The 26,957-nt window shown below is 40.7% G+C and overlaps 2 protein-coding genes across 18 annotated transcripts in view; one reads left to right on the forward strand and one right to left on the reverse strand.

The window, feature by feature from the left end:
- Positions 1-10,826, forward strand: part of rimbp2b (RIMS binding protein 2b) — a 116,432-nt gene extending 105,606 nt beyond the window's left edge. For 10 of the 17 annotated variants that reach the window (XM_084946493.1, XM_084946482.1, XM_084946483.1 and 7 more), the window contains 7 exons: positions 569-737; positions 917-979; positions 1,312-1,415; positions 2,778-2,804; positions 3,338-3,409; positions 6,042-6,176; positions 8,512-10,826. In XM_084946493.1, the coding sequence (XP_084802619.1) occupies positions 569-737; positions 917-979; positions 1,312-1,415; positions 2,778-2,804; positions 3,338-3,409; positions 6,042-6,176; positions 8,512-8,709 (768 nt within the window). In that variant the 3' untranslated portion in view covers positions 8,710-10,826. Of the gene's footprint in view, positions 1-568; positions 738-916; positions 980-1,311; positions 1,416-2,777; positions 2,805-3,337; positions 3,410-6,041; positions 6,177-7,050 lie in introns of all 17 variants that reach the window. The other 7 variants (XM_084946494.1, XM_084946487.1, XM_084946480.1 and 4 more) reach the window with 5 other exon arrangements.
- piwil1 (piwi-like RNA-mediated gene silencing 1) lies at positions 10,530-21,923 on the reverse strand. The gene is made up of 21 exons (XM_084946495.1): positions 21,817-21,923; positions 21,283-21,394; positions 20,039-20,144; positions 19,618-19,746; positions 19,301-19,515; positions 18,861-18,982; positions 18,557-18,637; positions 18,100-18,297; positions 17,628-17,736; positions 17,228-17,354; positions 16,624-16,741; positions 16,165-16,279; positions 15,898-16,085; positions 15,670-15,742; positions 15,267-15,467; positions 14,811-14,914; positions 14,568-14,638; positions 14,330-14,483; positions 13,917-14,042; positions 13,648-13,795; positions 10,530-11,276 (listed from the first exon to the last, which is right to left on the reverse strand). Exons 2-21 carry the CDS (start codon positions 21,349-21,351, stop codon positions 11,160-11,162), a joined length of 2,571 nt encoding a protein of 856 aa, XP_084802621.1. The 5' UTR covers positions 21,352-21,394; positions 21,817-21,923; the 3' UTR covers positions 10,530-11,159.
- Between the last annotated feature and the right edge of the window lie 5,034 nt (positions 21,924-26,957).

Raw genomic sequence — 26,957 nt, forward strand, 5'->3', positions numbered from 1 at the left:
CTCAAGTTAACTTTTATCAAGTGGAAAAAAGTTAGCGTTTATCCTCCAGCTTCACTGTTTATATTATGCTAGCAGAGCTGAGTCGCTAGCGATCACATAGCACATCATTAAATACCAGCTAGCCCAACTTCAGTAACCCTACAAACATCACTGCTGTTTACTTTCCTGTCTTCATTCATGTTGAAAGTGATAGCAGAGCTGTACGTATGAATTTGTTTCAGAAATCTCTCAGTCTGAACATGATATATTTAGATGGAAACTAGCGAGCTAACTTCCTGCTAACTTTGTTAAATTTAATCAATTCTGTTTTCATGGATGCCTGGATGTTAAACTTAATTGTTACACCTGGTAGAGCAGCAACACTGATCATTTTATTAGAGATGAAAGAATTTAGACAGTTTTTCAACTCTCAGTGATGCCGCAGTGATCGTTTCACTTGGGGACCGGCAGTGGAGTTTGGGCCCAGACACGGCAAATGGCGTCAGACTTAAAGACCGGATAAGCTGTCCACTCCTAATCTGTCAGTTTCATGGTATCTGCCCTTTGACTCTGATACTTGTTCTTTTAGGTGTTTGGGAACAAAGACACGGATGGTTTCTACCGGGCAGAGATCCGAGATCGAGTGGGTCTGATCCCCTGTAACATGGTCTCCGAGATCCAAACAGAAGACGATGAAATGATGGACCAGCTCCTTAAACAGGGCTTCCTCCCACTTAACACTCCTGTGGAGAAGTTAGGTGAGACATGTTTTTCTTTTCCTCCTAAATGACCATCTGACTTTTCTTCTTCCTTCTGCCCTGATAACCTTTGTGTCTATCTAGCCAACTTAATGATACACTGGACTGTCTTTTACTGACTCGCTTCTCCTTTCCTCTACTCTCCCTGCTTAATTATGTTTTTCTGCTTTCCTGTGAAGTGAACTGTGACCGTTTCAAAGATGGCCGCTCAATAAATCGCAGGTCCAGAAAGTCCAAAAGAGGTCTGTGTGCAGCGAGATGCTCTTAAGCTCTCTGCTTCATCTTTACTGCTTGTTTTTCACTCTTCACCATCTTTATTCATCTGTGGGCTAAATTTTTGTACCCCTCTTGAAAATGAGATGGTATATCTCAAGGGGTTTTCCAGATATAATGATTTTGAATACATGTATTATATTTTCTGTCATTCTAACATGGACACACTTTAAACTGAAGGCACAGGGTCTTACACGAGCATTATGTATGGTCATTGGTCATCACACCCAGTTCCGTTTTTACATTCTTACCAGTGATTATTCTTGTCTCTCTATCTGCATTCTGCTTTTCTTCTTCATAGAAAGAAACAGGCGAAGCGGGCGTCAGCATCCAATGTCCACGCGAAGAATGGTGGCTCTGTATGACTACGACCCCCGAGAGAGCTCCCCTAACGTTGACGTCGAGGTACCGTCCCCCCGCAGCTCCAGCTTTCCGCTATGTCTCAATCATTGTTTGTCACAGAGGCGTAAAAGCAGAAAAAGCACCAAATATTTTGAGTCGTGCAGGCAATGAGAGATTATATTCTACTATTAATGCTAGTATTTTTTCCAAGGTTTAGCATTTAAAGGAATATTTTGACCGTTTGAGAGATGCTCACTGTGTTGAAGAGTTGCATGAGAAGATTGATTCCACAGTCATGTCTGTCTGTTAAAAATGAACAGACATGAGGCTGCAGGGAGGGATCCACATATTTGTGGTTTAAAAAACAAATCTGTGTCAACCTTTATTTATCTTAGGTTACGTTAAGTATGCTCATGAGTTTAGGTTTACCACCATCTTGGCTTTTAGGAGCTTCACAACCACACTTGAATGAGAGGGCGAGGTGCTAAATTTCGGAGCTAACTTTTCAACAGGTTCCTAAAAAAATGGAGAAAAATTCCTTAGATATCCAGTTCACTGTGTAGCAGGCTGTTATTTGTCAGATAATTGGGTTAAAGGCATGAAAGGTCCATTTTTTTGGCTTCAGTTAGGTTAGGTAATCCCTGACAGACAGCTGCGTTCAGTTGAAGCACATAAGCCCTTAATCACGCAGAACCCTTAATGTGTTTAGTCATTGCATTTAATTTTTTGCTGCTGGAAACCAATCACAAGTAGCTGGTGGCAACCAACTGGTCGCCCACCAACAACAACTCCTTTCAGTTGTAAAGCAGCTGCCAAGTTTATGTGTATTTCAGTTTAATTGAGTTTCTTTGTGTGCAGATCACAGTTAATTGCCGTATTATTACAAACAGATTGGATGCATTTGCCAGCTTCACCCTATTCAGGGGGAAATTGACAGCAGACTGACTCGGTCTCATTGCCATTTCATTGCCATCTTGACGCGCCTCCTTTTGAAGATGTCAGCTGACTGCAAGTGAAAACTGGTACCTGTATTCGAAGCAGCCATTTAAATGGAAATGAGATTGCAAGTTCACCGTGTTCAGTCGCAATAATTTTGCTCATCCTGTGGTCTTCAACCACTGTTCTCCCATTAAAAAATGTGAAACTACCCATTTGTGGATTGGCTTCATATTTCAGCCCTGGAGACGATTGCTCACCTGGCGCCCTGGTCTTATTTAACAGACAGATGAAGTTGTATTAATCTTCTTGTTAAACTCTTTAAGACAAAGTGGAATTATTCCCTTATTATTATTCCCTGGATAATATGTGCACAGGTGAGGTTATCTGAGGAGTTAGCGCTGTGTTAGCTTGTGCTGTTTTTTTTTTTTGGCCCCTCCCCCCATTTCACTTACTCTCACCTTTCTATTGGCACTGCCACCGACACAGTATGAAGGCAACAGACTGAATGAGGAGGTGAGTGAGGGTTAGGAGGGTACGGTATTGTCTGCTCTGTGTGTGTTTCTTCCCCCCCACCCGTTTGTTGGAGTGCAAAAGAGGAGGTGGGCTTCGGATGCCAGGCCACGGCCCTCTGTCCTCTCCTCGGTGATCATGAATTAAAGCCCTCACATGCATTGCCTGAGCCAGCATCTCCCCTCCTTGGTTTGGTCTTTTGTGTCGACCGCTCTCCTACATATTGTGCACATGCGCTGTTTGGTTTATGTGTTCTCCAGAATCCCATAAAAGAGATGTGCCCAGTGTGCTGCAATCCTGTCTTCAAAGTTACAACATTTGATGCATTAACAGTTGCAACAGTCCTGAGTGCTGAGACTGAATTGACACTAGTGTTTAAGATGCATCACAGTGATTTGGAGAAGGAAGCAAAAGCATTTCAAACTCATGACACTGCCCGAGAACTGGATGTTTTGGAGAGTGCTCGCTTGCTGTGACGGACAGAGATGGGCTAAACATGTCGTAATGCTGTTTTTCTTCTTCTTCTTCTTTGACAGACTGAACTGACTTTCTGTGCCGGTGATGTCATCACAGTTTTTGGTGAAATAGATGAAGATGGGTTTTACTATGTAAGTACACAGAATTCACATGAGCTGACCAGAGGACAAAGCAATACGAGGTTTATGGACAAAAAAAGCGATTCAGCTAAAGGTTTTGGGGCACTTTATAAATTAATTTACCGTATTTTTCGGACCATAAGGTGCACCGGATTATAAGGCGCACTGTCGATGAATGGGTCTGTTTTCATATATAAGGTGTACCGGATTATAAGGCGCATTAAGCGAAACAAAGCAGTCAGATAAGTCAAACTTTACTCAACTCATTCTTCTTGCTTCCTCCACTTCCGTACTATTAACTGATTAATGTTGAATTCTCTTGCAGCTGCTCTATTGCCATGTTGTTGCAGTATTTTAATGACTAACTTTTGCCACTATTGTGGCTGGATTATCTCAGTTGTTCTCCCGGTTGAAGTTTGGTATGTTTACAGCATCCTGCCATGCGACTGCATTTGTCCCTAACCATTGGGAACCCTCACGTTAACTTTTATCGAGTAGAAAAAAGTTAGCATTCATCCTCCAGCCTTACTGTTTATGTTACGCTAACATAGCTGTGTCGCTAGCGATCACGTAGCACATCATTATATACCAGCTAGTCCAACTTCAGTAACCGTACAAAAGTCACTACTGTTTAGTTTCCTGTCTTCATTTATGTTGGAAGTGATAGCAGAGCTGTACGTTTTAATTTTTCAGAAATTTCTCAGTCAGAACATGCTATATCATGTTTAGATGGAAACTAGCGAGCTAACTTCCTGCTAACTTCTAACTCCGTTAAATTTAATAAATTCTGTTTTCATGGACGCCTGGATGTTATTTAATTGTTACTTAATTGTTACACCTGGTAAAGCAGCAACGCTGATCATTTTATGAAAGAATTTAGACAGTTTTTAACTCTCAGTGATGCTGCAGTGTTCGTTTGACTTTGGGACCTGAAGCAGAGGGAGTTTTGGACCCAGATTACTCCACAAGGCTCCTGACTACGGTAGCTGTAATGCTCCAACAATCCATCAAGTGGTGCGGCTTCGTAGCTTACCAAAGTCATACTAAAACATTTTTTGACAGATTTTTGAGTGCCGTGTACCACATAAAATCGGTTCGAGGTCAGTAAGCACAACCAAAATTCACACATAAAGCACACCGGATTATAAGGCGCACTGTTGATTTTTGAGAAAATTAAAGGATTTTAAGTGCGCCTTATAGTCTGAAAAATATGGTATAGAATATGCTTTACTGTAGCGGACTACCTTTTGTCTACAGGAACCAATTTGCAACTACAGTTTTTCATGGCAGATTTAGGTTCTGTCTTCATGTAATCCCAGACTGAAGCCAGGCATTGAGATCTTGGCCAGATTTCTCACAGCTGAAGATGCTTCTTTAGGTGTCAGTGATCAGATTTCTCCCTGATACAGTTATGCAAATGATCAAATCAATCAATCATAATATTGTTTTCTTGTGAAAGAACATATGATACCAAGATCCTGTCAAACACAGGAGGGTTCTCCTGCAGTCAAAGGAAAATGATAACACGCATCTAAAGATGGTTATGTGAGAATGAAGGAATATAATGAAGGATTAACTGGCCTAAAACTGCAACACAAGAACAGGCTTGGCAGAGAAGGAAATTAATCGTGAGGAAAACAACCATCAACCACTTTATTAGGTACACCTTCCTGTATCAGGTTGGATCCTCTTTTTCCTCTAGGACTGCTTTAGTTCTTCGTGGCACAGATTCAAGACGATTGTGGAAATGTTCCTTAGAGATTTTGGTCCATATTGACATGACAGCATCACACAGTTGCTGCAGATGTGTTGGCTGTACATCCATGTCGTGCACCACATCCCAAAGGTGCTGTGATGGATTGCTGTCTGCTGACTCTGGAGGTCATTTGGGTTCAGTCAACTGGTTCAAGAAACCAGTTGAGATGATTTGAGCTTTCTGACACGATGCATTATGTCACTGGAAGCAGCCATCAGAAGATGGGTACACTGTGTTCATAAGGGGATTAGGATGGTCTGCAACACTACTCAGGTAGTGTTTAAATGATGGTGACCTGATGCTAAGCGACACCATTACACCACCACCAATTTGAATCCAGAGATGCTCTTCTGCATTTGCTGGTCATAACCAGTTGTTGCTTTCCTCATCAGCTGAAAGCAGTCTGGTGATTCTCCTCTGACTCCTGGCATCAACGGGCATTTTCCCCCAGAGAACTGCTGCCCACTGGATATTTTCTCTTTTTCAGATCGTTCTCTTTAAACCCTAGAGATGGTTGTTGGAAAAATCCTAGTAGATCAGCAATTGTTTGAAATCCTCAGACCAGCCCCTCTGGTATCAACAACCATGGCACGTTCAAAATCACTTAAAACTCTTTTTGTCCTCAACCTCCGAAGCTCGTCTTGACCCTATCTATATGCCTTTTAGCATTGAGCTGCTGTCACGTGATTGGATATTAGATATTTGCGCTGATGAGAAGCTGAACAGGTGTAACTAATAAAGTGGCTGGTGAGTGTTCCTCAAGTTTCTCAGTTTTACTGCCGCTGAAATTCTCCATCCCTGCTACGCGGAGAAAGGTTTAAAGCACGAGGTAAAAATTGAAAGTTAAATACACCACAGTGAGTCTCTCTGTCCTCATGTACTCCACAGGGTGAGCTCAATGGACACAAGGGACTTGTTCCTTCCAACTTTCTAGAAGAAGTGCCTGATGATGTAGAGGTTTTTCTCACTGACTCACCATCTCGGTACCCCCAGGACACTCCAGCACGGATAAAGACCAAAAGGGTACATGCTCCTTCGCAGTACTAGCGCTCTGTCATCCATTTACTGTTTTCAGTTCCCTCTATCTCCTTTAGTTTTGTGTCTGTGCGTGTGTGTCTCATTGAGCAAAAAGGGATTTCTGACTTTATAGCATTACACTGTAAATAAATAGATGTCTAAGAAATCGATGAAAAGAAAAAAAATTTTTTTAAGACAGAGGTATTTTATTTTTCATGTTCACTGCTGTGGGTGGGAGTGGGAGTTCTGCATTGTATAATACATGGATATATTGTATTCATAAAGCATTCTCAATGAGAGTAAAATTAAAGGGCAAGAAGCTCTTGTGACTTTTTACTTGTCATGTCATGTCTGGGAAAAGATCCGTTAACACCTTTTTTTGCACATGTGTATTTAGCATTCTGACAGATGCTTTATGAATATATTCTGTGTTTGATCTTAAGTCATTTCTAATAGAGTAAATAGTTTTGTTGTACTGAAAGATGAACTATGTAGTGTGTAGCTCAGCATGGTATATAGTCCAGATGCATGAACTCTTGATCATTTTATATAAAGATGAGTCTAGTGTAGTTCAATTTTTTGTATCTGCTCCTGAACACCTTGTTTTGTAAATTGCTTTCTTGTAAAGTAGCACGCAAGGGTCACTTAGCCTATGTTGCCATCAGAGAATCATTTCAGAAGTAACTCTTTACTAAATGTAAATATGTGATGTTATTTTTGTGTTTTAACAAATAATGCAATTGTTAAAAAAGAATATATTAATAGGTGTCATTAGATATTTCCTTCCTTGTGTTCTAATTTGCCATTGTCATAGTGCAAACTATTGAAATGCCATCACCATATTTTTTTATTTCTTTTCCTCACCTGCTTGGCAAAACAGAAGAAGAGTGTTCATTTCACACCTTAAAGGCTCTGTTTCCGTCACGTAAGTGAGCAACTGAGGATACCAAGATTACGCTCCCCTCGTCTAATGCAGATGTCATGGGTACCCTTAGTTTCTGGTATGCAACATGTATACTTTGTATGACATTCCTGTAGGTTGTTTTAGGAAACTTCTCTGTGTTACCAAAAAACTTGATGCTGTTTGTTGGTAGGACATAGAAACCCTAGCCAATGCATTAGACAAAAAAAGGTGTGGTATCTTCAGTTGTTTCTCTGAGTGTTGTACATGACAATGTCCGTCTCCTGAAGCAAGTCTCCTGCTGTAAGTCATGGTAAGCTAAAAGGCCATTGTTGCACAGCGACCCTCAAATCTGGAAAATAACAGTTCAAATTAGATATACAGTAAAATCAAGGAAAAGCAGAAAATCGAGCAATTCTATGCAAAACCACATTCACAAAAATAAACATTTTAAACAAGCTTGTTTGGTTTTACACTTCAAATTGTCACGTTTTTTCTTCTTCCTGTAGCCAAATTTAGGATGGTTTTTGTTATTATTATTATTATTTTTTTGCCTTTTCTTGTTTGTGATCTGGTTTTCAAATCAGTCCTAATCCTGTGAACCAAGATTAGCTAGTTGACGACCAAGAACTGGTTCTTAATTCAAGTGAGACTATGCAACTTTTGCTGCACAGCGACCACTGCAAATGGCACTGAAGGTGCCGTGCAAAACAGCTGCATTAGCATTTAGCTAAAATGCGAAGGCGGAAGCCTGACTCTGAGCAGTGGTGCATTTTATTTTGTGCTTTGACTTGTAATTGGACAAACAATTTTCTCTCAAAGGTCACGTAGACTAGCTTTCAAAATCACACTTCATTTTTACCTGTGTGTAAATTACTGTGCGTTGACACATGTATATATAAACACAACTTCGTACAAATGTGATCTTTTGTCCTGTGTCGTCCCAAAGTGCAATTTAAAGGAGCCTTTTAGCTCATGATTACAGAAAAGGAAGAGTGGCTGGTAGTTTCTCTGTAACCCAGTTGTATCAGTAAATATGTATATGTAAGAGGGAGGAAGGTGAATGTGATGTAGATCTGTCCCAAAATGCAAATGTATCTTTTTATGTGAGAGGAACTGCCCCGCCTTTGACAGACAGTGTTGGGAAATGTTGTCACCTTAAACTGATGTGGAAGTTAGTCAATGTCAAGTCTAAAATTCCATGTTCCTGTAGTTTATTCATAGCAGCTTCATTAAAAAAATGCTATATGTACAAACACTGTTTCTACCTGACAGAGTGGGTGGGGTGGGTCAACATCCAGGGAGGGCAGTAGACTTCAGAGCTATGCTGGCCCAGCTGAGACAGAAAGGACTTAAAAGAAGGAGGGGAGTAGTGACAGAGGTGTTAGAGACGGTTGGCTTTTTAACACCCTCAACTGTCCCTTACGGGTCTCCCATTAGGTTCCATTGGAAAAATCGGGTCCGCCCAGAAGAGCAGCCTCTTCCACAGTGCGTCCACACATCCCTGGCTCTGGCCCCGCCACCGTGGGGCCCGGCAGTCCCATCAGGGCCCCAATGGACATGTACTCCTCCAAAAAGAAAAAGGGACTGCTCTCCAAAGGGAAGAAACTATTGCAAAGACTTGGCGCTGTAAAATAATTTCTTGACATACTTGGAGAGTGTCAGCCATATCCTTGTAGTGTTTAAAAAACAAACTCATCCAAATGCAGTGGACAGGTGGCATTTGTGAGCTTAGCAAATGCTTTATTCTTTTACATCTGTTGTACACTAGAATATTTGTACTTTGTCGAACAGTATCCACTACATATTTTCAAAAACATTTCATATTACAGTCCCAAGACCTCATAATGTCGGACGATGTAGTGATCTTACCTCCAACTCTCTGGCTGATGAGATTTTGCTGTAGAAAGGAAAGACGGAGCCTGCAGCGATTTCCATTTTCTGCTTGGTCAAGTGCAACACTTAAGAGACATCATGAGTCAAGTGTGTTGTACACAGAAACCAGAATGTCATTCAAATACTGAGGGCTCACTTAAACCTTGGAGTCCAGTTTGAATTTGATGTGAAGATGGATTTGAGTGTCTTTACTTGAGCTAGTCCAAAACAGCCAGTCGTAAATTGTACACAAGGTTTGCATGCTTTACTTCAGCACATTCCCTCCTGGCCCCTTCAGATCGCATACAATGCAATGGGGGTTAGTGTGGAACCTGGAGCATGCAGTACTTTAAGTCAGCATAGCTGACATACTGTGCAGTAAACGTTGACAAATCAGCAGAATTAACTCCTTCTCTTCTGCCCTACTTCAACAGCTGTGATATAGGCATATTTCCTTCCCCAGAGACGTGTCAGCAACAAGCACATACTGTATTTACTACAGGGTCTTTGCAGTCAAATCAGCCTAAATGACAATGCCTAGTATATCCAACCTCCATGTATTTGCCTTATAATTGCACAATGGGTAGTACTTTATCCAGTAGAGCATGCAGTTTCATGCCTACTATTCATTTATGTTACTTCATAAAAGCCGTTCGCAAATGTCAATCCCAACTTGTGACATGCAGGGTATTGTGTGACTGTTGTGTTTCCATGCGACAGAGCTTACGTAGAACTATTCAAGTCTCCAGTGTTGTCGTCCATTTATTGTTAAACCTCTCAAAAATAAACATTTTTGTAATCCTAGAAAAACTTTTGAAAATTCTCCCCTATACCAAATTCATATGTATGGAGATTTTTTTAAAAGTTGACACCATACTCCCAAATTAAAACATGACTTTACAGTAGAAACAGACTTCACTGTTGCATTAAAGAAATAGTTACTGTGCGATATGGCATCGGCAGATCAAATCAGCCATCGTACTGCGGTGGATTTCTAACATGCAACACTTCTGAGCTTCACTAAATGCTACAGGTTTGATGACTTCATAGTAAACAGTGAGACACAAGGCTACCTCTATGCTGCCCCTCCTGTCCTCCTAACCCAAAATATATTCGATCTGAAATACTTTTCTTCAAGCCAATCCGTCAGTGATGCCTGTTCAGTGTCCCACTTTATGTTGGTGCAGGATACAAGTACTGTATATCGATATATATCTATATATCTACACCTTAATGTAGAGTAGTGAATGTACAATGAATTGAAGGCCAATGTATTTTCAAAGCTGCCCTAAGGGATTGTGCAGATGTCCATCCTTGTGCGTGAAATGGAACAGTCCACCTCCTCCTACCTTACATCATTCAGTTTCCCATTTCATCCTCCCATGCCGTTTAAATCCAGACTATTTTCTATACACAAGAGTTTAACTGAAACTGCCAAAAACAAAGAAAAAAAAAAACAAACAAGAATGTATGCAAAACATTCTGATGCTTTCTGTACAATTCTCGGCCAGACCGCCATCTGCACCTACAGTAAACTGAAGAACACCTTTTTCCTATTTACAGACCACTTCCTCAGACATTGCTTCTCTTCATTTTGAGTGACTGTTGCTCTTTTTGTACTTTGTCCATTTGTAAAATTGTTTTTAAATGTTTATACTTGATTTTCAGACTGCCTTTTTTGTACATTTAAATTTATAATCAAACAGTTTAAGCTTTCCCCATGGTGTCTTGAAGACCATATTGTTTAAAAGTCTGCAACTGTGTGCTAGCTTTATGATAAGAATTATCAGCCTATATTGATGGTTACAAATTATTGTGTGGGTGTGCATGTGCAATCTTTTATATAAAAAAATAAATAAATTTGATATTTTGTAATGTAATATTGGACTGACTTGCTTTGAAATGCCAGGAATTACAAACTCAGATTTATTGATTTGTGAGTAAATGAATGCAGAAAGTGAGAGACAGCATCTAGGTCTAAAACTTGTTGTGCTGCAAATGATGACAATAAAAGGCTCAAATATAACAAAACCAAAGATTATAGATTCTCAACAAATACAGACTTTTCCCATCACTTAGACCCAAACAGATCCTCAAAGTATAACTGATCGAACTATTGGATTCAATTTGCCTCCGAAACAACAACTAAGCTCAAACAACAAAAATGAGTAAATAAGATTCTTTTCTATACAAATTTCTGGGCCTTTTTATCCTTAAAGGTAGAAAAGCTGGTCATCCAGTTTCATATTGGGCTCTTTGTGGATGCTCTGACCCACAAGGAAAGCCAACTTGTGGGCGTACTGGCAGGGAGCGGGCACTCTGATGATCCCCTAAAGCACAAAGAAAAACAATCAGGCATGACCAACACAATGCCAAAGTCAGTGACATTTACACAGTTGGGGAAAATTATTTGATCCCTGCTGAATTTATACGTTTGCTCACTTACACAGAAATGAAGTCTAATTTTTAATGGCAGTTTCATTTTAACAAATACAGAAAAAAACCCATTACATCAGAGTTATGAATGGATTCACATGTCACAGAGTGAAAAAAGTATTTGATACACAAGTAAAACACAAGTGGGTACTTGGTGAAGGAACTCTTGGCCAGTACAGCCGTATAGTCTGTCACCAGGTTTGCACACATCTCTGGAGTGATTTTGGCCCGGTCCTTTTTACAGAAACTAAATCCTTTAGGTTTCTCAGTTGCCACTTGGGAACTCAAAGCTTAAGCTCCCTTCACAGGTTTTCTATACAATTGAGGTCTGGAAACTGACTAGACCACTCAATGACCTTAATGTACTACTTCTTTGGCCGGTATGTTTTAGGTCATCATCATGCTGGAAGACTGATTCGGACTAGGGCTGCCACGATTAGTCGACTATCAAAATCGTCGACGACTAATTTAATAGTTGACGTGTCGTTTGAAGCTTTGTAAGATCCCAAAAGACGCAGGAATAAGTAGTAGTATTTAAGAGTGTAATAACGGACTGAAACAGAAGATGGCAGCACTGCATGTACAAGGATGCCAGCTGCCGTTAAACCTCGAAGAAGAAGAAGCTTTGTCCCAGAATTCGTAGCGCGGCCCTGCTCAGTTTCCAACAATGGCGGCAGCTAGTTAGTTTTAATATTACTCTTATTATTCTTTCTGGGGCACAAAATAAACGTTTAACATATTTTCAGGCGAGAATGTAACTGTGTAAACCTCAAATATCTGCTCAGTTTATCAAGACACCCCATATTTTCAAAAGCGCTCCGACGTTTTCGGAGACGTCTGTTACCCACCAGCTCGATAGCGAGCCGGGGTTCAAAGCTCACCAGAGCCGGTGAGAACACCGGACTCCCGGCAAATCGTTTCCAAACCCAACGCCGTCTTGGGCATATATAAGTCACTTAGATAACTTAAAAATGTTATCGTTTGGCTTTTTTTTTTTAGTATTTTATTTGTTCCTGAGTAAATCGGTTTGGCTGAGATTAAAGTTATAGTTTTTACACAGCGGAATAAACATCAAGCAGACAACTGATTATCAGAAGTGTGAGATGCTCGAGAATATACTCCGGTGTCCTGTTATATTTTAGATAGCAAGGAGCAACAGCTGAGTTTATTAAACTCCACCGAAACAATCTGCAGATTTCATTCAAATAAACTATCATCTTGTCTTTATTTTTAGTTAGCACATACCTTAAACACTTAAAGCTGTAAACTAATGATAGTTATATAAGAGCAGATGCTGCTGGTGCAATAAGCTGTACGTTTTACGTCCAATGGATGATGATCTGATTATTCGACTAATCGCAAAAATAATCTGTGACTAGTCGACTATCAAAATAATTGTTTGTGGCAGCCCTAATTCGGACCCACCTTTAGTGTTCTGTGCTCTTATCAGAAAAACACCTCCAAAGTAAAAAGTTTCCACCTTCATGTTTGACTGCAGAGATCATGTTCTTTGGTAATACTCTGCATTTCTTGTCCTACAAACACAGCGGGTTGAGCTGATGCCAAAGAGCTCAATTTTGGTTTCATCTGACCGCAGGACTTTCAAAGCCTTCTCTAAATCATTTAGTTGTTCACTGGGAACTTAAGATGGGTGTGCCATGTGCCTTCCTGGCGTCCGTAGTCCCAGCTGCCTTCAGATCTCTAACAAGCTCCTGGCATGTAGTTTTGTGCTGATGACCACCTTTCTTGTGCACCCCATGAGCAAAGATCGTATGTGGAGCTCCAAACCGAGGGCAACTGATGGTCATTTTATATTTCCAGATAATTGCACCAGTAATTGTCACCTTCTTACATCCCATTCCAGCATTGTCCCTGTTGTCCTTTGACAGCTCTTTTTCAATTACTGAAAAATATAATTAATTGAAGAAATTGATTCTGTAGACAGGTGTGCTTTATAATTAGACACTCTTGAACTCATTGATTGTAATTTGCCAATTTGAGTCAGAATTCTGGCTGGGTTGTAGGGGATCAAATAATTATATCACTCATTGATTTTTGACTGATATTCTCCCTCCATTAAAATTAAGCTGTATTGCTTTGTAAATTTTTAAATTAGAGTCAATCATTCAAAAATGTCATCATTTAATGAAAACTCCTTAAAAATACTGAGGAGAAAGACGCCAGATTATGACCAGGTTAGATGAAGACAACATTTTCAGTGTAGAAAAAATTCTACTCAAAAAGGTCACTCTGATGCCAGCCTACCTGCCAGTTGTAGTACATGTGGCAGAGCTTGTAGGTGAGCCGCTGCATGTGATCTGGCTTGAGTCCACTGGTGTCATACACGACATTGTAGTGGGTTGGTGAGACACTCCCACTGCGAACAGCCTGGCTCACAATATAGAAGTCATACCTACAAAACAAACGTGCAACAGTACTGTCACAATACAACTGCTCCTATGTAAATATCAAAAGACCGTTAACAGCTAAAAACAAACAAAACAAAACAAAAAACCCCTCAAAACAAGACGTACCACTCTGGCCGGGTGACCTCTGAGTCAACGATGGTGCCAGGAGGAGGATTGGACACCTTGCCATTTATGTGGGCGAAAAACCTGCTGCTTATGCGCTTCTTCACCACCACCACACTCAGCTTTGGGCTACAACAAAAGGACAGAGGCTCTGGGAAAACCTGACACTTCTACTAAATAATCTCAACTTTGTTCTTTTGATGCTCAGGAATAGATACTAACAGCACTACAAAAACGTCCATGTTCCAACCAGTCATTTTACTTTACTGTCCTTACAATTCTCAAATCACTGAGGAATCATGTATGACCATTTGTGTTATCAATAACCCCACAGTGCAAATTTAACTGCCTCTGAGGGCAACGGTTTTTAGAGAGATTTAAAAAACACCATAACCGTTGGAGATGGAAAAACTCACTTGTAGTCTTGCCCCATTGACTTGATGGAGTCCATGATCTGCTGAACCTCATAGTTCACCACACTGTGCAACTGCCCATCCCCCACTCCGTCTCGGTAAACGATGATGCGTGAAGGCAGACAGCCATTGAACCTCAAATACTCTTTCAGGGCAGCTGGAAAACAAAGTGTTAAGACAGTTTCTGAGATCCTCTGTGTATTTAAAAGTAAAAGTTTTTGAAATGACAAAAGAAACTTGCCACTCAAAGTCTTCTTCAGCCCATCCATGATCTCCTGACCTTTGTGCTGCAGCACACACTTTGAGAACCACCTTGAAAAACATTTGAATCATTAACTGTACTATTGCATTTAAAGGCTGGGAAACCACACACACACACACACACACAAAACGCCAAGTGAGGCCTTGTTTGCACATGTTGAACATAACCGAGAGCATTGCACTGCTCCCAGTGTGAATTCCCACCTCAGTTACAAAAACCAACCTGCTCATGCTTTGGTTGAGACTGGCCACTAGAGCACCAATAGACCTTTTCCCAGCAGCGGTGTCATGGTAGCAGTCGATGCCCACGATCATCAGCTGTTTGAGCTGCACAAACATGACAATATCACAAGGGGTTGCCATAGCAGGTAGCTCCGGATGTATGACTTAGCAGATTTTCTTTCTTTTTCTTAATGTTGGACAGCTACAGAACCATAGATGATTTCTGCACCTCCAGAGATCAAACTGGGGATCTATTTTTAAGAAGTCCTCCCAAGGACAGTCAGAGGCCTTGAGAACCCAATCAAACCAGTTTTGGATGAAAGGAGAAAAAAAAAATACATTCTCATCTAAAGCACCAGAAAGTCTAATCAATTCAAAAGTTACTACTCTTTGCTTTCCAAAACACCTTAAACTTTAATCTCTGACATCTGAAGTATTTAGTTTGTGTGGGACTTACAGGGATTTCCACACTCCAGAGTTCCCCTCCCATCTTGCAAGCCATCTGCAGCGCAATCTTTGTAGCTATAGTCATGAGTGCCTGAGGTCGGCTGAGGGTACGGGCCACCACACACTGGCTGGGAGTGGGGCAGTCCACACAAAGGAACTTCTTAACGCTGTCATACTTATCCTTCCTGTTGTTGGGGAGGACTACCACCACCTAACAAACAGAAACACCCTGAGGTCTGGTACTACTTTGGGAAACGTCAAAATTAAGATCCCTGATGACAAAAATGCATTGTGACATAACTAAAATGGCTACAATTCGAGCATTTAAGTGCAAATATGGTTCATAAAAAACATTTTAGACCTGAAAACTGAAATGTAAATGTACAAGTGTGTGCACTTCACACATCACCAACCATCTCTATCTGGGGTCCAACACTGTGCCGCAGGGCTGCGAGGAGAGACTCCTGATGATCTTCATACTGTATCCTACAGAAAAACAAGGATGCACGATAACGTTTGTGAATTAAAAGACAAGAAAAAAAGACTACAAGTGTTACTGTCAAAAATTTCACTTTACATACATGACAGTCCATTGTGATAAAACAATGTGTTGCAGAAATACTTAAAAATGCTAAACTCACATGACAGGTTTTCCCATGGCGATTCCCAGTGGGCCTGAGACTCTGCTGAGGGTCTGTAGAAGAGAACTGGCTTCATTGCCGTTACGACGGGTGTGAAAGAGGAGCCAGTTGTTCAACGGAGGAGCGCTCATCACAGCTAATCCACGCATCTCTTTGGCCCAGTCAGCGGCCCAGGGGTTGTAGTCATACTATGTGATAATTATATTAAACATATTAAATGAGCCTTTAAATGTATCTGTTTAATTAACTGAGAAGAAGAAATTATACCGATCTTGACCCCTGGTAAATCCTCTCCACAGGGAGGACTCTGCCAGCCAGATTTAGAAGTTGCTTATCAAAGCTGAGTCCCCACTTATCCAACTCGGCCTGCGCGTCAGCGTTCCTGTGAAATAATTTAAGCTGTAAATTAAAGCCAGGAATCTTACAGACAGAACATAATGACGAAAAAATCTGCAGTCAACTTTTGTGTATATTATCAGAACACCCAAAGTGTGTCTGAGATGAAGACAACTTCTAGGGAAAAAATTCAGAGCTTTAATTGTCATGATCAATTGAAAATATATACCTCAAAAATCACCTCTCCTCTTAAGCAGACTATAGATGCGACAAGTCCAGTGTTAACACTAAATCCTTGTTTTATATATTATTGCCTAGCTATTAAAGACCACCTAGGCAATAACTCAAAACAATCCGTTTATTTCTATTACACTAGTGACTGTCACCTACCTCTGTATATTAGTGATAAATCTGTTGAGGCGTCCCTCCCTCTGCTCTGGGGTCAGTCTGGTGTGGGTACTCAAGTCCTTCATGATGCTGAAATCAGCCCGCATCTTATCAGTCAAGCCTGTTAAACACAACCAGTTACATTAATAATGACTTGCCACAGATGTTTTCTGAACAGATTAAAAACTCCTCGTTATCAATAACCACTTAAGTATTTCAGAGCCTGTTTACATATTTCACGCTCTTGACTATAGTCTTGTGACCAGATGACTGTGGCAGTAAAAATGTAAAATATCCAATTCCTATAAAAAGCTAGTTATAATAAAACAACTTCCTTGTAAAACACATCTGAGGCCAATGTTTCAGGTATCAGAATAAACAAACTAAATACCTTCTTGTGGATTACTATTAGTGAATCTAACTGCAAAGATTTCTGACTTGTACCTTGTTGAAAGTGGTACATACATGTTTGTAAGATTAGCATTGTAACTTTAATGCAGACGGACTGAGGTCCTTAGATGTGAAGCGTATATTTACAGATGCCTGCAGATGAACAGAGAGGCACGTTCATCCGAAAAGGGCCAAACGGCACAGAATAAGGTTAAACCTGTTAGGTAGCACAGCTCTGGGATAAGCATGGCTGGACCAGGAGGTGGCGCTCCAGCAGGACCCATCTTCTTCACATAGCTGATCAGAAGCACCTGGTTTTCATCAGTGATGTCCAGGCCATATTGCTAAGAACAGGAAGTATAAATATTTGAGTGTGGACTGAATCTGAGGCAATTTACCATGAAGTTACTACTTGCAGCACTTTAAAAACTTTGCACCAGTGACACTAAATGCAAATTCTTTCTTAAATTTTGCACAATCTGAATTTTAGCCCCTTAAATAGTTAGATAATTTTAGCTCCATGTGCTGCATTTCTTATATTTGCCTTTGCCGGTAATAGTCCATGTAATGAGAACTTGAGGGTTTTTTTTTTTTAATGTTGAGTGCACAATACCCACACTCTTGTAGTAGTTCTTAAAGGAAATGTCAGCATCTCCCCTCTTGAATGTGTTGCTGGGAGTGTGATCCCAAGCAATACCATCAATCCGGTAGGTTTTGTTGTTGTACCTAAACATTGGAAATAAACACAAGTAGTAAGTCACACATGATTACACATAAGCACTGTGAAACTAATGCATCAGCGCATAGGTGTTGAACTCCAGGCCTCAAGGGCCGGTGTCCTGCAGGTTTTAGATGCGTCCTTGATCCAACACAGTCGATTTAAATGGCTAACTTACTTCCTAAACATGTCTTGAAGTTCTCCAGAGGCCTGAAGTAGGCATGAACTAATCATTTGATTCAGGTGTGTTGACCCAAGGTGATATCTAAAACCTCCAGGACACCGGCCCTTGAGGCCTGGAGTTCGACACCTCTGCATTAGAGTGATACACATCACAAGTACAAAAACAAGATGCTAAATGCAAATCTTACTTCGTGAGGATTATGAGCCCGACAAGCTCCTTCTCACAGATCTCAGTGAAGCGTTGACTTCCACATTGCTGCCTCAAGTTGACCATAAAGTCGAGGACTGTCTCACTGCGCAGCACCTTGTGGCTCACGTCAGTGCACATCATGATAGATGACTCGTAATGCAAGATGTTGGTGGTGTACCCTGGCCAGATGGTCAACCTAGCATAACATTTTAAATAAATACAAATAATAATAATTATTTTTTTAAATTACGTAATTTCTAAAACAGTTAAGAATACATTGCTTTGGCACAATCATGTATGAGTGGGCAAAAACTGTGAGGACTTTGCCTGCAGACGGTCGATGTTACTGTGTACTGAGAAAAATTATAAGTTCACTCATGTTGATACATACAAAAACTTGTGTAGTTAATGTTAGGCCTTAAATTTTAATATAAGAAAAAACAAAAGAACTATACTTGTGCTGTGGGATGTTAAGGGGATCACTGGGGCTGTAGTAGTTGCGTCCAATCTGCTGCATGTTGAGAATTCTCAAAATCCTGTAGAAATTAAAGACATTAAAGTTTCCAGTCATCAAAAATACTTTGATGAGTTGTACCAACGTCAAAATGTTTGCAATTAAATGCAACTATTTACTTTACCGATCAACAATCATAAACTACGAATCAGTTGCAAATCACTTCATTAAATTGGCAGACGCATTCGAAAAATATTGCTGCGCAGCACTTTTTAAAAAGCAGCTCTGAAAGGTGGAAAGCTTACCTTCGGAATATGATATTGTAAAACTGAATGCACACTGGTGAAGAGGGTGGCAGTTCATTCGTCAGGGTGATTGTTATCTGAACCTTCTCTCCATTTCTGGTCTCGCTATAGACCACAGTCTCCTAAACACGAGGGTTAGACACTCAATAAGAGGAAAATCCAGACTTGTCAAAAGACCACAACTTTCCAAGCCACCAAGCAACACCTTTGTCAACTCCTGTGCCATTTATAATATAACAACTGCTACTTTGAAAGAATTACAGGAATTCAGTGTTTTGCAATCAATAACTCCAATCTCTCAAGAGATTAACACTAACCTGATCATTCAGGCTGACTGATTTATGGAAACCAACTTTTTTACAATGATAACGAACAGGCAATTCCATCTGCGTGCACAAACACTTTCTTCATAACACGCGATGTTTGGAGCATCACACTACCTTGCTGTGCAATCTGTTCGGCAGAAAAAGCAGAGCTCCATCGAAGCTCCGTGCTGAGCCAAGTGTTTCCTCGTGCTGGAAGAGGAGCGCAGATCTCAGGCGTCGCGACTCCATTTGTGGTTTGAAGTCCACATGGTACTGATACAGAACCCACTGAGGGCGGGACAGGATGCGAAAGAAGTTTGCGGTCAGCTGAATGGGATTACCAGTTACTCCTGTGGAAGTGAACACACACAGAATTTAAGTAGTAATTTTCAAACCTCAACACAGATTACAGAAAGTTACATTTGGCATCGTTTCGATTTAAAACTACTGACCACATTTGGATTCCTTCACATGCTCCATTGCCTGCCTCGTGTTAACGCCTGCATCATGAAAATCCCGGCGGCGTCCACCTCTTTCTCCAAGCTTCACCTGCTGAAATCCAGCTGAAATCTGTAGAAGAGCTAATGAAAACAAATGAAGACTGTTAACAGTCCACATGCACTAATATGAATGTAAAAAACAACAAGGCAATAGTGTCGGTCTACAAATATATAATCTGCATTTTACATTTCTAGCAATGCACAGAAAGTGTTATCGAATCGGACTTTCTTTCCACAATTAGAAGAGATGGTTTCCTTTGCAGTGCAGTCCTCATCAGTTTACATTTTTAACTTTACTTATAAATGGAGTAAAGAAGGAAAAATAAAGATATTTAACAAAAGAAATGTAGCTCGACTTTTTGTTTGACTGCACCTTCTGCACTGAAGGGTCCTGGAGCACCTTTCTGCCTCCCTCTACCACCCAGGTCCCCCGACTCTGGGGGAGGGGCAGCTGCTGGCGCCAGCTCTTGGGCCTGACTCTTGAAGAAAAAAAAAACAAAGAAAACAAAACAAAAAGAAGGTTGGAGAAGTGACGTAGCTTTACGCATGGTCATTCTTTTCTCGTGAAAAGAATGACCATGCAGACACATTTTTGACAATTACTTTTAATGTGCGCATCCAAGAATGAGATAAATATACCAGAGAGAATGTTTTCCCTTTACATTTTCCACAGCACATTAATGCCGCAAGTTCTCAGTATTTTCTGTAGTAAATAAAGAATTAAGCTTGGAAAACAATGTTCTTCACACCTTGGCTTGTTTCTGCATTTTATGCAACAGGGTGAGACAAAATTATGTAAAATCATTTTAATCTAGAAAACTTCAGATTTAAAGTCCAACTTTAGAAATGACTGCCACTGTGTGCCATTTCACTTTTAACAGGTGAGAAGAACAATTAAGTTCTGTAAATGAAATGCTGAGCATGTTTTATGCAGTACATGCCTTTTTCAAAGAGTATGGGCAATGACAACAGTGAGTCCTGTGGATAATGGAGAGGAGAATTCCCACTGTGACAAAAATATGCAGAAATGCAGTCCTGACACATAATTTTTCTTAGTTTCATGAGTCACTTCTATTTTATTTAGACAGAATGGGTTAACAGCTAATTATTTCAAGGTATTTTATGTAGTGAGGTAGATCTTGATAATACAAGCACAAAAACAAATGGAGCAACCCTGCTGGTGAGTGTTTGAGGCAAATTTCAGTATAGAGGGAAAAATACTGGCAGTCGGCACTGCCATCCCTCAACCTTTTAACTCATATGGTACCAATTTGAAAAGCCTAGATGATTTCCTTCTCCAGTTTTGAATTCACAAACTTGTCCAGTGCGCATGCCCAGCGGTGTGAGGACATCCTATAAGCCTTTTCCGGGTGAGGGGTACAAAAAAAACCAAAAAAAACAACAAAACCCATAATAACTTGTTGACATTACAGATACAGACCACTGGGTAATATAAGGCTTGGCACAGTAAATATCAGCCTGTTGTCTTTCTATCAGCCATGCGGCTTAAATTGTATGCACCACTGTCCCCTGCTGAATCAAAGTAGTTAACCAGCGTGTAATGGGAATATGATTTTTTAAAGGATTATTTAACTGTGAATTCAAAAGTGTCCTTACCGCTCCAGGTGCTGCAGTCTCCTGCCCGCGCGCTCTTCCTCTGGATCTCGCTCGTGCTCTGCCAGTCATTTTCGCCCCCTCTCAATTTTTGCGGCTGATGAAAAGCGATACTCTAAATTTTCAGCGATTAAAAAAATGCAATTAATTTTTGCCAACCAAAATTTACCCTTGCAAAAACATCAAGGCCCTCTATTTTTACCCCGCCGCCATTTTGTGATCAAGTAGAATCGTTAAACCTGATGCTAGCTAATGACCACATGCTAACGAGAAATCAGATTTTTGTGTACGTTTGTTTTACAGAATAAAATGTGGCATTCTTGTTTGCACATTAATTGCATGCGTTATCCAAGATTTTGACTTTAAATTGTAGCGTTTTTTGTCAAATAAATACAGACCAATGCGTTAGCTAATTAACATCTGCCCATTAATGGTAAGGCTATCGTTAATCGATTTCAATATCAACTTTAAGACTCACTCTCAATATTTACTGTCGTTTTCAACACATGTTGTATGATATTAACTAAGAATACTCACTTTATATTATTTTTTTCTTATTATAAACCGTCCTAACTTTCCCTTACAGCAGGTGTGCCGGTCAAAGAGGAAAATGAAACGTGCACAATGTACTTATAGGCCGCATCACTGAAAAAATTAATACGCTACTGAGTTTCATCGACTTTCTCAACAAACGTCTTGAGATTAAATAATGTATTTAATCCACATATCAACCATATATTATAAGTATATTATAATTATATCCGGGCAAAACGGACCCGACCATGACGGGATACCTGTAATTACAAAATGCACCCCCCCCCCCCAGAACTATGTTTTTAAGCGGAGTGATTTAACCTGATACGGTGGTTGTGTGTGCATTTTTTTTAAAAAAGTGTGATTTCAATTTTAGCCACTAGATGTCAGCAAAGCTGTAGAATAAAATTTACAGACTCAGGTTGGCCGCTAATACAGTTCATCCAGCCTCTGATGCGGGCCTTAAACATATGGTTGCTGGTTGTTGGCCTGAGATTTCACCCGACAGGCCAGTAAGAACCTGTAAGAATGTTTCCTAAAATTTCACCTTGACAAGGATGACTTAGAGTGTGTACACTATATAACATAATCTGTAAAATATTATCTTCTTAAAAATAGCCTATCAGTTCTTTTAGCTAGTATTAAACCGAATGAAGGTGAACAAAAGAGGGCTGTACACCTCACTGAATGAAAGTCAAGTGATAACTGTGAGTGATCTTTTCATGACTATATAGATGAGGGCCTTTTTCCAAGGCAATGAAGGCTTTGTGTCATTCAGTTTCTGTGCAAATGTAAACTTATCACCATGATGACAGAAATGTTAATCCAGAAATGTGTTAAATGGCTTACACAAAGTCAGCAGTTTCTTTCAAGGCCTACCTAATCATGAGCCATTATTTCCTCACAGACTTTGCCTCTCTTCTCAACATCTCACCATTTAAAAGACAACTTGGCACCTCAGAGGGCATTTTTTAGGAAGATGTACGCAAGTCTTTCATGTCTGAGATCTAAGAGTGATTACATATTCAGACCTGAGGGATGAATCTGCAAGGACCTGCTTTAGTCACTGTTTACCTGCTGGAAGGAGACTGAAGGGAGCTAAAGGCAGAGACATCAGTGTCATCAAGTCAAATTGTTTGGTAAAAAACAGGAAAGGATGTAACAATCTAAAAAGAAAAACCCCAAAAAGCAAACCTCAACTATGATGTATGTCTCTGTAAGCTCATTAACAGCTACAGATGCAATTCAGCATTACTCACAACATGCACCTCCAAAAATGTTCCAGTACTGTAAAAGCTTTGATAAAGGAGGAGAAAAAATCTTCAAAAAGCACCCTATCTCTTAAAAAAACAACAAAGGCCACTGAAAAAAGAAAAAACGGGGGAAAAAAATGAAAGAAAAAGAAGAAAACGGGGCCAGAGAGAGGACTGCAAGCTGAGTGGTGTGAGGCTGAGAAAGGTGCACCCTGCCAGGGACGTTGATGAATGCGCTTCAGGCTTCAAGCTCGCCCTGCAGCCCCCAGCGGTGCGGATTCCACGCTTACGCTAATCATGCTCTGCGAGATGCTACGGCCCCGAAGCTGATGAAAGGAAACACGCAACACAGTTAGGCTATCAAAACTGGCTGCACAGTCACAAACACACACTCATCACTCCTGCATCTATCATCAACACAGCCGAGAACATCGTCATCGCCGTCAAGAACGTGTCTTCATATTGATATTCATAGTTTTCAACCTAATTTCCTGCTTTTGTCATTTAAAAAAAAAACCAAACAGGATCAAAGCTTTCCTTCAACGTAAATCGCAGTGGCTCCATTAAGCTCGAACCCCTGATTGCAAAAACCAGAACAAGAGGGGATTCTGCATATTAGCGATCTACCGTGCCACAATGTCAGTAAGCGGGTTAGGAAAATTAGATTATTCTCTTCCCGGCCATGGAACCTAATCTGCTCCACATCAGCGTGTTCCCCTTTAAAACAATCATGAGATTTCATACAAGCGGCACGACACTACAGGCATATTTTGCATGCCATGTCTACGCATTTTAAGCTTTTTTGTGGCCTTAGGGGTTGAGGTCGGAGCTAGAGATGCACTTCACGGCATGAAACAAAACAGAAAAAGATTGGGGTCGGGGGGGGGGATGCAGTAAAATGACTTTGCATTTCATGATGCCAGGCTCCTTAAAATGATGCAGCCATGCACTGTATCACAGGGGTAAAAAAGTTATTTTTCTTGACGGGTATCCAAAGCCCATGCAGAAGAAGCAGTCAAAGCAGACACATAGTTTGTAAAATCTAAAACAAACTGTGTTGGTCTATTTATAACGAAGACGGAAAACAGTTTCCGGCTTTGTTAGTGATGCCGCACAGCTGGTGTTGTCAGAATCGCTGAGGTTCAATACCAACAATCAGTCCTCCGGAACAAGGAGAAGATCATTTCCAAGCAGTCGAAAAATGCCAAAGAGAACGTTTTTATTCATCAATACATTTGAGCTTTTGCTACATTTACAGATTAGATTACGCTGCACAGCCTTAAATCATTAATAAGCTATAAATTGTACTCCTACAAACTTAAATACAATATGAAAAAAAGAAGAGGAGAAAATATTATAAAACACATCCACTTATTGGAAAAGACATTAAACCAGAGTAATAGCTTTGCACATATTTCAGCATGCAATCTGTGAAAGCGCTGCCATCCTCATATCCAACTGTGTGGATGTGCACACCGAGATAAACAAGCAGTATCGAATATTTAAGTCACAAGATTCTCCTGTTTGATGTTTTAACTGAATACCATTGAATATTTTGAATACACACTGGTATTAACAGTGAAATGAAGAATGAAGACGGCTGAAAAAATTCAATGTGCTGCTCTGCGTTAGCCCAAAGAGGGAAGAGTGATCTGTTCAGGGTGTAAACCTCATTTTTCCCAGTGTCAGCTGAGATGCATTCAGTACTCCTTAACCTTAACTTGGATAATGGAATATTTAAATTATCATAATCAGAGTGCGTCTAGTAGTTGATATCCTTGCAGTTTGAAGCCCTGGTGCAGTTATCAGGAGTGTGCATGTTCCTACAGTGCCTGCATCTCATGTGAAGTTACTGGCTGTGTGAATAGACCCAGATTTGGTTGATGACTGGATGAATTTTCTATGTACTGTGAAACTTAACATTACTTTAAAGTAATGAAGTAATGTTGGTTCAGCTTATTGTACTCCCTCCCCTCACTGAGCCTCCTTCTGCCCTCAGTTAAAAGGGAGTTTTTCTTTCGTGCTCATTGGGGGTTGCTCGATTGTTGGGTTTTTCCATATTACTGTAGAGTCTTATAACATTAAGCGCCTTGAGGAGACTGTTATTGTGATATGGTGCTATATAAACAAAACTGAACTGAATAGAGCTTCCATGTTTTTTTAATGTTGAAGTTGTTTCTCTGGGCAACTAAGCGTCTGGTGGAGGAGAGAGACAGGATCTTACTGGACAAAGCGAGCCTTAACAGTGGCTTAATTTTATTGTGTGTGCTTCGGATGTCGAGGATTTTACATCTGACTTAAATCATTGTCCGCGCAACACTTTCGAGCAAAGCCGACAACTATATAAATAATACTTTAAAAACCACAAAGCACGGCTGAATTGTCAAACTGTTTAAACCAAAACATTTACTTGTCGTGAATATACAAAACCCTTTTTTCATAAGTGATCCTTCCCCTTATCCACACTTCCTGCAAGCATGAGCTCCAAGGACATACCCTATTCAAGCTTTTTTTTCCTTTAGTACTTGGATAATGGAGTACTGTTTCCTGTTCATTTGATTAAAAAAAGAAAAAACCCCTCTGGCTTGTGGCGGCCTTGACTTGTTAGAGATTATTTGTGTACATAGATACGGGACATCTGGGTAGAGAAAAAGAAATAGGCCCTGATGTATCCACTGAATACTGTAAAGGTGAAAAACTGTCAATCTTTTTTTTGAGTTTGCTATGAGGAAGTGATAGCTGTAAGCTTGTTTTTAATACCGTGTTTATGAATATACCTGACATGTTCAGACCCTACCCAGCCCAACCTTTTTTCTCCCTTTTTTTGGGGAAGAGGCAGAGGGTTGGCAGGAGGAGGCCTTTGCTGACCATAGCAGACTCCTGCAGAGGCTGAACCCCCCTCCCTTGGTGCTGGCCTCAGTGAGGATCCCATGTGATCTCTGAAAAGTCAACAAGGGTTGGTCCACAGCTGGGCCGCAGGAGAACAGAGAGCAGACACGTAGCAACACCCTCCTACTGGGAGCAGCCGAGCAAAGGGAGGACTCAGGGCCTGCATGGGAATCTACTGTATTCTTCCTCCGTGAAATGTGAGCAGACAGCAGGGTGGAATCTTCCCCAATTCAGTTTTAGCGCCCATTTTAGTTTCCATGCATGTTGGACTCCATCACGTCGTCTTTTCCAAGCAAACTCCCCATGTGCGGCAAAAGCCTCTGCACAATGGACACACGGTGGATTTAATTTCGAGCTAAGATTAAGTTGCCTTCAGCATCACTGAAACTTTCTGAGGATTTTGAGTTAAAATCTCAGTGGTTATGCTTCTCCGTAGTCCAGAGCATTGGTTTGAACAAAGGTGCAGTGAAGCATCAGCAGCAAAGAATCTAATAAGCACAATGTGGGAATAAAGCAGAGGGGAGTGAGCATCAAAGGCAGCCAGGCACAGCATGACTGGCATCAGTCTGAACTCCCAACCTAGGACACTCAGCATGCTCTTCAGCAATTGCCCCCTTTAGACCAGTCCTGGGCAGTAATTAAAACCATCATTCCCACTGCCTCGGCATCTCATTAGCCACAGGACCCCAGGCTTTCATCCCTACTTGTCCATAAATATCACAACTCCGCACCAGCAATGATGAGTCCCACAAACCAAAACACACGTCCGTAAATCCTCGGAGCTGAACAGAGCATTATCTGACTATCATCCAACTCCAAAGGAACTGCGGGAGATCACAGAAGCCGGTCTATTCATGTCCACCGTAATTATTAGTGCACCAATCAGAGATAATTTGGCAGGAAACTGTCACCCTGCTGTTGGCTGATTAAATCTACCTGTGCAGCAAACAAAAACTAAACGCACATATGAAAGAGAAACCAAAGTGTAGCGTGATGCATTCC

This window comes from Perissodus microlepis, chromosome 12 (assembly GCF_051167445.1).
Source record: "Perissodus microlepis isolate ML-2025 ecotype Zambia chromosome 12, ASM5116744v1, whole genome shotgun sequence".
Lineage (NCBI taxonomy): Eukaryota > Metazoa > Chordata > Actinopteri > Cichliformes > Cichlidae > Perissodus > Perissodus microlepis.